The sequence below is a fragment of the Caenorhabditis briggsae genome (assembly GCF_000004555.2).
Source record: "Caenorhabditis briggsae complete genome, chrI, whole genome shotgun sequence".
NCBI lineage: Eukaryota > Metazoa > Nematoda > Chromadorea > Rhabditida > Rhabditidae > Caenorhabditis > Caenorhabditis briggsae.
The window spans coordinates 1,845,549-1,855,265 of record NC_013489.2 but is presented as its reverse complement, the minus strand read 5'-3'; the positions used below and the strand labels follow the sequence as shown (position 1 = coordinate 1,855,265).

General features: G+C 34.1%; 1 protein-coding gene and 1 non-coding gene across 2 annotated transcripts in view; one reads left to right on the top strand and one right to left on the bottom strand.

Moving 5' to 3' along the window:
- Cbr-lin-41 overlaps nucleotides 1-368 on the top strand; it is a gene marked incomplete at both ends in the record, with an annotated part of 12,477 nt that extends 12,109 nt beyond the window's left edge. Inside the window, one exon of the mRNA XM_045241327.1 lies at nucleotides 207-368. Within this exon, the coding sequence (XP_045097455.1) occupies nucleotides 207-368 (162 nt within the window). The remainder of the gene's footprint in view (nucleotides 1-206) is intronic.
- Nucleotides 369-9,522: 9,154 nt separating this feature from the next.
- CBG28895 lies at nucleotides 9,523-9,593 on the bottom strand. Its single transcript has one exon. It is a non-coding gene (tRNA).
- Nucleotides 9,594-9,717: the final 124 nt, after the last annotated feature.

Here is a 9,717-nt window from a genome sequence, read left to right as displayed (position 1 = left end):
GATCAACTAGAATTCTAGGCCCTGCCCACTTTTCTCAATCTGACTCCTCCCCTTTTTCCTGATTTGGGATTCTAGGCCACGTATGTCTATAGTTAGTGCTTCCTGATATCTTGTCAAGAATTCTTGGTGGCCTANAAATCCCAAAAATTGGATTCCTAGGCCACGCCCACTTTCCCTCTAATCAAACTCCGCCCCCTTTTTTTCAGTCCCTGTCTGGACCATTCGGCGCACCGGCCTTCTCCTCGACACCCACACCGCTCACCCCATCGCCACGCCAACTCCTGGACCGCCCGACCGACCTGGCGGTCGGCCCGGACGGCCGAATCTACGTTGTCGACTTTGGCAACAATTGCATTCGTGTCTTCTAGACACGCCCCCTTTTCCCCTTGACTCCCATCCCTCCAACTTCTTGAATACCCAAATTTTGTGTCGGATCCTTTGATCCATTGTTTCTCTCTCCCTGTCTTTTTGTCCCTCTAGTCACTGGCCCCCAAAAGAAAAGGGCGCAAAAACTATATATGTATTCTCCCCCGAATCCCCGGCTCTTGTTTTATCTTTTTGGCTCCGCCCCCTTTTAATTATTCTTGTTCGTCATACAGTTATGCAAGTTTTCTCGTCACCATTTTAATGGTTTTTCCCTTTCGCCCCGCCCCCATGCCTTTTTTCTATGAGCCCCATTTTTCTCTAGGATCAAATTTCCATTTTGAAAAGAGCTTTTTCTAAAAAAGCTCTTTTTTTCGGGATTTTTTGACTCCGCCCACTTTTTGTCCCCGCCCCCCTCATCACACTCCTCTCAAGTACCCCTTTATACAACCGTTCTACACTCAAAAACACCCCTTTTATACAACCATTCTGCCTCTTCCCGCCTCCTCTTTTTTGGAAAAGTTATATATATTGCACTTTTTTTGAAAAAAAAACCAATTTTTGGGTCTAAAAAAATTATCGACAAAAAACTTTTTTTGACTCTAAAAATTGTTTTTTTCAAAAACAAATTTTTTGAAAATTTTCCGGTGTCAATTGTTGTCTCCACACACTGCACCCTCCTGTTTTTTTCTGGCTCCATTTTGTGTAAGCCCCGCCCCCTCCCTAAAAATAGCCCCGCCCCTTTTCCTCTCGGAAAAAGAAATAGAGCCAAATTTAATATATAAAAATATTGTTTTAATTGCATGCTTTCTTCCTCCCATCTCCTGTGTGCTCTTTGTCTTTTTCGAAATTTTGAAAATTGTTGGAAAAAATTTGAAAATTTTAACATTGATGAAAAGAGATGATGAAATGTAATGATGAATAAAAAAGGTTTTTTTTGAAAATTTTTTTTTTTTTTTTGGATTTTCAGATTTTCAGATAAGTGGGTCGAAAAGGAAGTCAATTTTTTCAGAACTTAAAGAAATGAAAACTAAAAAAAAAACAAAATTTTTTTAAATTGTTAAAAATTAGCTTAAAATTTCGAATTTCAGATTTTTGAATTTCAAATTGATTGAAATTTCGAATTTCAGAGTTTTGTAATTTCAAAGAGTTTCAGAATTCCAAATTTTTTAAATTTCGATTTTTTGGATTTTTAAAATTCTTAAATTTCAACTTTCAATTTTTTTTTTGAAAATTTTCGAATATTTGGATTCTGGAAATTTTTTTAAATTTCGAATTTTTTGGATTTTTTAAATTCGTAAATTTCGAATTTTTCAAACTTGGGAATTCTAGATTTCAAGATTCTGCACTTTCGAATTTTTTTGAAATTTGAAAATTTCGAGTTTTTTAAATTTCGATTTTTTGGATTTTTAAAGTTCTCAAATTTCGAATTTTCAGAGTATTAGAATTTTAGATTTCAGAACTTTCAAATGTTTTTTTGAAATTTCAAAATTTCGAATTTTTGGAGATTTCGAAATTTTAACTTTTGATTTTATTGACATTTTTCAGAATCCATTTTCAAGTGTTCCGACACAAATTGTGGTATAAAAAAAAGATTTTTAAAACTAAAAATTTCATAATTTTGGAATTTCAGATGTTCTAAAATTTGGTTCTTGGATTTTTAAAATTAGTAAATTCCAGAATTTTGGAATCTCAAATTTCAGAATTTCTGAGTTTCAACTTTTTTAAATTTCAGAATTGGTTGAAATTTCGAATTTCAGAATTTCGCATTTTTTCGAATTTATGAATTTTGATATCTGGAATTTCTGAAACTCTGAAATTTCGAAAACGAATTTCTGAAATTAAAAATTTTCAAATTTTGATTTCTGGAAATTAAGAAAATTTCGAATTTCCGAAATTTCGAATTTTGATTTTGACATTTTCAGAATTTCGAAATTACAAACTTTTTCAAAATTTTTGATTTCGAAAATTCTGAAATTTCGAAATTCAGAATTTAGAAATTTCAATTTTTAACAAAAAAAATTGGATTATTAAAACTCCTAATTTTTCAAATTTCAGAGTTTTGGAATTTCAAATTTTTGAAAAATTTCAAAGTTCGAATTTTTGAAATCCCTTTTTTTTAATTTCAGAATTTTCAGAGTTTTAGAACTTTAGATGTCAGGATTCTGGACTTTCAAATTTTTGGAAATTTCAAAATTTCGAATTTTCGGATTTTTAATATTCTTAAATTTCGATTTTATTGACATTTTTCAGAATCCATTTTCGAATTTCCCACAAAATTCACAGATTTGCAGCTGGCCTAAAAGTTTCCAGTGGCCTAGAAATTGCATTTCCCGAATTTATAGGCCACCGTAACCATTTCATTTCCTTCAATCATCTTCCAAACCACAATAAGTACAGAACCAAAAAGTTTTAGCATGGAAATTTGTAAATTTTTCATTTGGGTAAGGTGTCGCTCAATAGCTAGAGAACAAAGAATCTGTAAGAGACGCAGAGAAAAAGATAGAGAGAAAGAGAAAGAAAAACCATTACTGTCTAGTCGAAACCCATTTGTTCTTTTTGTCAAACGGGCAGACAAGAATGAGACATTTATAAATCAATTTTGAATTTCTGGGAATTTCCAAAATTTTGCGCGGGAAATTTGAAAAAATCTGAAAGAGAGGGAGACGCAGAGAAAAACAAGGATTTTCCAGCCATCAATTTCGATCCTAATTATCTCGGCTCTCAATAAAGATACAGAAACGTTGTCAACTAATAAAGTGTGTAAAATGTTACGAGCTACAATTTTTCAGTTAACAATTTTTAAATAACTATAACAGAAATCAAGATAATTAAGATCTGAAAAATGACTCTGGAATTAAGTTGGTGTAGGTGAGAAACTACAAATGCACTTTAAACTTTTCAAGGCAGCTTGAAACTTTTCAAGTATATTAAACAAAACTAGAGCTTCATTTTTGTAGTTGACAAGTTTTTTGTAACTTTTTGGGTTTTGGAGATATGCGCCTTTAAAGATGACTCGCTAGCTGTCTGCGCCTGACTAGGTGCGCGCGCCAACTTTAAAGGCACATATCTCAAAAACCAGGAGAGTTATAAAAAACTTGTCAACTACAAAATTGAAGCTCTAGTTTTGTTTAGTAAACTCTAAAAGTTTGGTACAAATCGAACTACTGCTAAGCTAATTTTTTGTTTATGAAAATTCCTAAAAACTTCAAAAAAAATTTTTTTTAGAATTTTTGTCAAAAATTCTTATTGTTCTCACAAACTAATATAATTTTTGCTAATTTTTTTGTTGCCAGATATTTTATCTAGACAGCTACACAGTTAGGCAAAAAATCCAAATGAAAACATAGAGACGGCCTTCAGGCATGTTGCGTGATGAATACGCATGTAATCTCGCAGGGCTAGACAGGCAAATTTCGAAAAAAAAAGAAGGAATATGTTCTAAAAAAGTGTCACAAATTATGTAATAGGTGTGTAAATTGATAATCCGAATTGATCCCTTCAATATATTGGTTTTAAAAATCGAATGTTCAAATTTAACCAAACATTTTGATTTTCCCGAAAAAAATATTTTGCACCTTGTAGATTTATCTGAAAATTTCAGAGATTATTAAACAAAACTAGAGCTTCTTTTTTGTAGTTGGCAACTTTTTTGTGCAAACGCGCTCCAACGAGATATGGCGCAAAGAAGCATCGCACATCCGACAAAGGTAGCCGACGGCGGAGAGGTCCGCCCTTTCCACGTGGCATATCTCCTCAAACCGCTGGTGGATTCGCCTGAACTTTTCAGAACATACTAAGCAAAACTAGAGCTTCATTTTTGTAGTTGACAGCTTTTTTTGGGCAAACGCGCTCTAACGAGATACGGAGCAAAAGAAGCATTGCACCTATGACAACCGGCGACGGCGCGGTTTGCCCCTTCCACGTAGCATAACTCCTCAGACCGCTGTTATATTTGTCTGAAAATTTCAGAGCATACAAAACAAAAACAGAGCTTCATTTTTGCAGCAGACAACTTTTTTGTGCAAGCGCGCTCTAATGAGATGTGGCGCAAAGAAGCGGCGGACCTAGCCAGCGGTCCGCCACTTCCAAGTAGCATATCTCCTCAGACCGCTGTTCGATTTATCTGAAATTTTCAGAATATACTAAGCAAAACTAGAGCTTCATTTTTGTAGTTGGCACCTTTTTTATGCAAACGCGCCCTAACGAGATAAGTCACGTGGGAGTGTGCAGCTATCAGACACACCGCTACGGCGGTTACTGCTAGGAAAAGAAGACGTATCTCGTTAGGGCGCATTTGCACAAAAAAGTTGTCAACTATAAAAATGAAGTTCTAGATTTGTTTAATAATCTCTGAAAATTTCAAAAAATTTGAAAAGCTTCGAAGCAATTTTGTAGGCACTTTAAAAATGTATATCTTCTCCTCGTTTCTCGTCTCATCCCCACCCAGATGACACCTGAAGCTTTGTAGTTCCCTAAACAAAAAAACTATGTATCACAAATATCTTTTCTTATATTATACTTCCGTCTAACACAGATAGTCACCGCGTATCACCAATCTGTCACCGCGTATCACCAAATCAATTTATCAATCACTCCAATTCTTCCCCCTGTACCGTATCATCATCATCATCTTGATCATCAACTATTCCCCTTTTCTTGTTCTTCTTCGTTTCCAATTTTCTCCACACCCAGTAGTAATATGTCCATATAACGAGAAAAATTCTCTCGTTATCAAATCAACGCATCTCTATCGCCTTGCGCGCATGACCTAGAAAAATCGGCCAGCCACCCGATCATTCATCGCATCGGTTGGGTCATCATGTGATCTGGGTAAATCTCAACAAACAGAGGAGAAGTGATTCGGGGAATGCGCTCCATCGGACTTTTGAAGGATTGCTGGGGATTAGGCTTGAGCATTAGCTAGATAGCTAAGCCCAAAGCATAAGCTTGCTCTTTACCTTGCAGGTTAAGAATAAGCCTGAGGCTTCGGCCTAAGCTTGAGATCTATAGCTAAAGCTGAGCTTAGGTCTTCAGACTAAGACTAAAACAGCTGCTTCAGCTTGAAAGCTGAGCCTAAGACTTCGGATTAAGCTTTATGACTAAACCTTTGACTTAGGCTTAGACTAGACGGCTGAGCCTGTCCTTAGGCTCAAGCCTGAAGCCTCAGTAAAAAAATAGGCTTCATATTTAAGCCTATTTTAGGCTTAGGCTTAGACTAAACGATTCAACCTGACTTTAAGTTTGAGCTTCAAGGCCTCAGCCTATGACTTAGGCTTAGATTCAAAGCTTAATTTCTACATTTATCATCACGCCTCCTGTAATCTGGCTCGCTACCTGAAAATACCAAATCTAAGTCAAAATTAGGTATCGTAGTCAAAAAAGGATTAAAATGGTCGAACTGGAACGCCGAGCTTTGGTAACCTAGCTTTATGAAGACGTCTGAATTCTATCATTTAAGCTGAATCACCAAAGATCGGAGAATGTTCTAGAATGTGGGATTTTTCCAACTTACCACCGGATTTCTGGAATTTTCCAATAGAAATAATAGTTTTTAGAAGATTCTAGAAATTCCGAATAAATAGAAAATTCGCGAAGAATACAAAAAGCAGAATAAAATGAATAAAATCGGTTGTAGTAGGTAGGACACCTTGTTCTATCTCTCTCGACGCAAAACGGCAATCGAATGACTACTGGGCGTCGATTTGTATGGGGGGAAACAGATATAGGCTCCGCCCACTTTTTCGGCAGGGGTGGACCGTTAGAGATGGCGTCTCGAGATACACGTCTTCTCGGCAAGGTCATCTTAAAAGGAAGAGGTGGAAGAAAAAAGATAGTATCAGATAGGAGAAGGAAGATAGGTGAGGAGATAGGCGAGAGGAGGAGATGACACGTGGAGAGAGAGAGAGAGAGAGAGAGAGAGAGAGAGAGAGAGAGAGAGAGGCGCAGAGAAATCTCCTCGGTGTCTTCTTCTGACCTGAATACCACACAGTGATAAGAGACAAATGAGAAAGAATCTAGGTCAAATGATTATTGCTTCCGGAATTTAGGAATTTGAAGAAAAGGGAAAAGAAGAAGAAGAAGTTGTTAAGTTCAATGAGAAATTCTGGAAAACCCAATATTTCTGGAAACTCAAAAATCAAGAATTCTGGAAGATTCCGGAATTCCCAAATCGAGATTTAGAAAAGCATCAGAAAATAGGGAACTCTGAAATTTGAAAAGTTCAGAAATTCAGAAATTCAGAAATTCAGAAATTCAGAAAAATTTCCGAAAATTTGAGATTTTCAAAGAATTCTAAAATCTAGAATTTCAGAAATTCCAGAATATTCCAAACTGCCTAAAAATTAGCAAATATGAAAAGTTTTGGAATTTCAAAATTCACAATTTTGAAGATTTCTAAAATTCATGTGATTTTCCAATATTGAAAAAATCACTGAACGAAAAAAATTTGGTTTGCATTTTCTAAATTTTCTAAATTTTGAAAAAAAAAAGAAAAATACGGAAGAAGCCCATCCAACCGTTAATTTTGAGCTTAATTATCTCGGTTCCTGTGAAAGATATCAAAAAGTAGTAAACTGATAAAATATTAGCCATGCTATGATTAATATTTTACCAGTTAACCACTTTTTGATATCACTTACAGGAAATGAGATATATGAGCTCAAAGTTGAGGCTGCAAAAATCTCCAAAAGTTAGGAAAAATGAGGAGGAATTGTTGAAAATTTTTGTGGAAAATTCTTCTTTCTGTTAGTGATGGCTGATGAGAAATAGAAAAGTGGAAAAGTCACGACATTCGAGTGTGTGCTCATTTTTGAAAATGAGCACACACACACTCTTTCTCCCATCTGTTTGCTTTTGTTTCGGAGAAAAATAAGAAAAACGGGCGGTGAAAAAAAAAACGAATTCAGTGGAAAAAGAGAGAGAGAAAGAGAGAAAGAGAGAGACGTAGACAAAAATTCTGAAAATCTGAAAAAATTCAAAAATGCGAAAAGCGTTGAAAAAAATGGCTCAAAATTCCAAAAAAAAAAAAAAGTAAATGTTTGAAAACCGAGTATTCCGAGATATGATATGAATTCAGAAATTCAGAAATTCAGAAATTCAGAAATTCAGAAATTCAGAAATTCAGAAATTCAGAAATTCAGAAATTCAGAAATTCAGAAATTCAGAAGAAGGATTATTAGAAATGCTTCTTTTTGAAGGACGCCGAGGATAACTAGTCAAAAAACTATGAAAGTTGGTCCCGTGACGAAAACTACCGTAACCCGGAAATTGTTTTTTATCCGGATTTTTATCGATTTTTCTGATTTTTCTTCTTCAAAAATATTCGAAAAATCAATTTTTACAGTAAGAAATAATCCTGGAAAAAATGAGTAAAAAAGATTTTTTAATCAAAATTTCAAGTTTAAAGCGAATGAAAGCTAAAAATATCATTTGGCTATATCACATTTGAAAACTTCTGCGCGATTTCTCCGCCTAAATAATTCTTCTTGTGATAAAAGATAAGTGTTGAGTCACGAAGAACAAGCATTGTCTGGTGCTGCTCCGCTTTCTTGCTCATTCGTCAATAATGAGCAGAAAAAAAAAGAAAAAGAGAAAATGGTTGTTTTGTTGTCGGAGAAAAAAAGAGAGATTAGTTTTTCTGATTTGTTGCTCACTGGGTTGGTGATTAAATGAAATTGAGAAAGGCGGATTATATGAAAAAATTCAAAAAAAAAGGTCAAAATACCGTAAAACCTGTAATAGAAGGGCCCTCTAACTTCTAACTTTCAGCTCAAACATCTCATTTTTCGTAGAAAGTATCAAAAAGTGATAAACTGATAAAATATTTATCATAACATTACTAATATTTTTTTAATTGACACATTTTTGATATCTTTCACAGGAATCGAGATAAATTGTTTTAAAGTTGACAGTGTGGGGGTCCTTCTACTCTACTGCAGGTTTTACGGTATTCGATTTTCAGAAATTAAGACGAAATCTTTAGAATTTTTCGAAAAAAAAACCAAATAATTGAAAATTTTTTCAGAAAATCTCGAAAAATGTTATTTTTTTCACAAATTATTTTTTTTTTGAATTCCTTTAAAACATCTAAAACAACCAAATAAACTGTGTCATCGTCATGATTTGAACGAAAAAAAAAGAAAAATTCGGAGAAAATTTTGCTAATTAGTAGTCAGAAAAAAAGGAAAAAAAAATACTTTGTTGTACTTGAAATTGAATTTTTTTTCTGATTTTTTAAACAAGTATTTTGAAGAATGGGATTTTTAAAAATTGGAAACTGAAAAAAAATTTCAGGTTATTTGGAATTTTCGATAATCCCGATCTTTTTTGGAATCCTTGCCCATTCAAACATTGTCAAATTCTGAAATTGGATTTCTGGATTTTTTCAATTTTGTGAAATTTGAAACTATTGAATTATTTTTATTTCTGAATTTCTGAATTTCTGAATTTCTGCATTTCTGAATTTCCGAATTTCTGAATTTCTGAATTTCTGAATTTCTGAATTTCTGAATTTCTGAATTTCTGAATTTCTGAATTTCTGAATTTCTGAATTTCTGAATTTCTGAATTTCTGAATTTCTGAATTTCTGAATTTCTGAATTTCTGAATTTCTGAATTTCTGAATTTCTGAATTTCTGAATTTCTGAATTTCTGAATTTCTGAATTTCTGAATTTCTGAATTTCTGAATTTCTGAATTTCTGAATTTCTGAATTTCTGAATTTCTGAATTTCTAAATTTCTAAATTTCTTTTTTCTGGATTTCCAGAATCTCTGAAATTTCAAAAATTTAACTTCTGATCATCAATCACAATCCGATCTCACATTCAGCAATTTTATCAAGTTCTTCTTCTTCATTTTTCCCTTAATTTATCCCAAATGTCACTTGATATCATGTCAAACTGTCTGCGTCTCTCCTTCCCCACACACTATTTCTCTTTATCATTTATCAATTGTTTCATTCAATACGATACGGATATATACATTTCGAATCACAATTTGTCCATGAAAATCGAAAATCTGATAAAAATGATAAAACGGGGAATATTGAATTTAAAATTTTCAGATTTTATTCTTTTCAGAAGACGTTCCTACCTGAATCTACAAAATTTTAGTGTCCAAATGGGTTCCAGATGGTGTAGAAAAGAATAAAAAAGAAATCTGCGTTCGGGGGAATCGAACCCCCGTCGAATGCTTGGAAGGCATCCATGCTGACCATTACACCACGAACGCACGCTATGTTCTAAGCTTCCAAGGCGTACATATTGCGGTGGCTGCCGCCGCGCCTGGCCGCTGATTTATATACGACAAGAGGATGAAAGTTTCAACATGCGTTCGTGGTGTAATGGTCAGCATG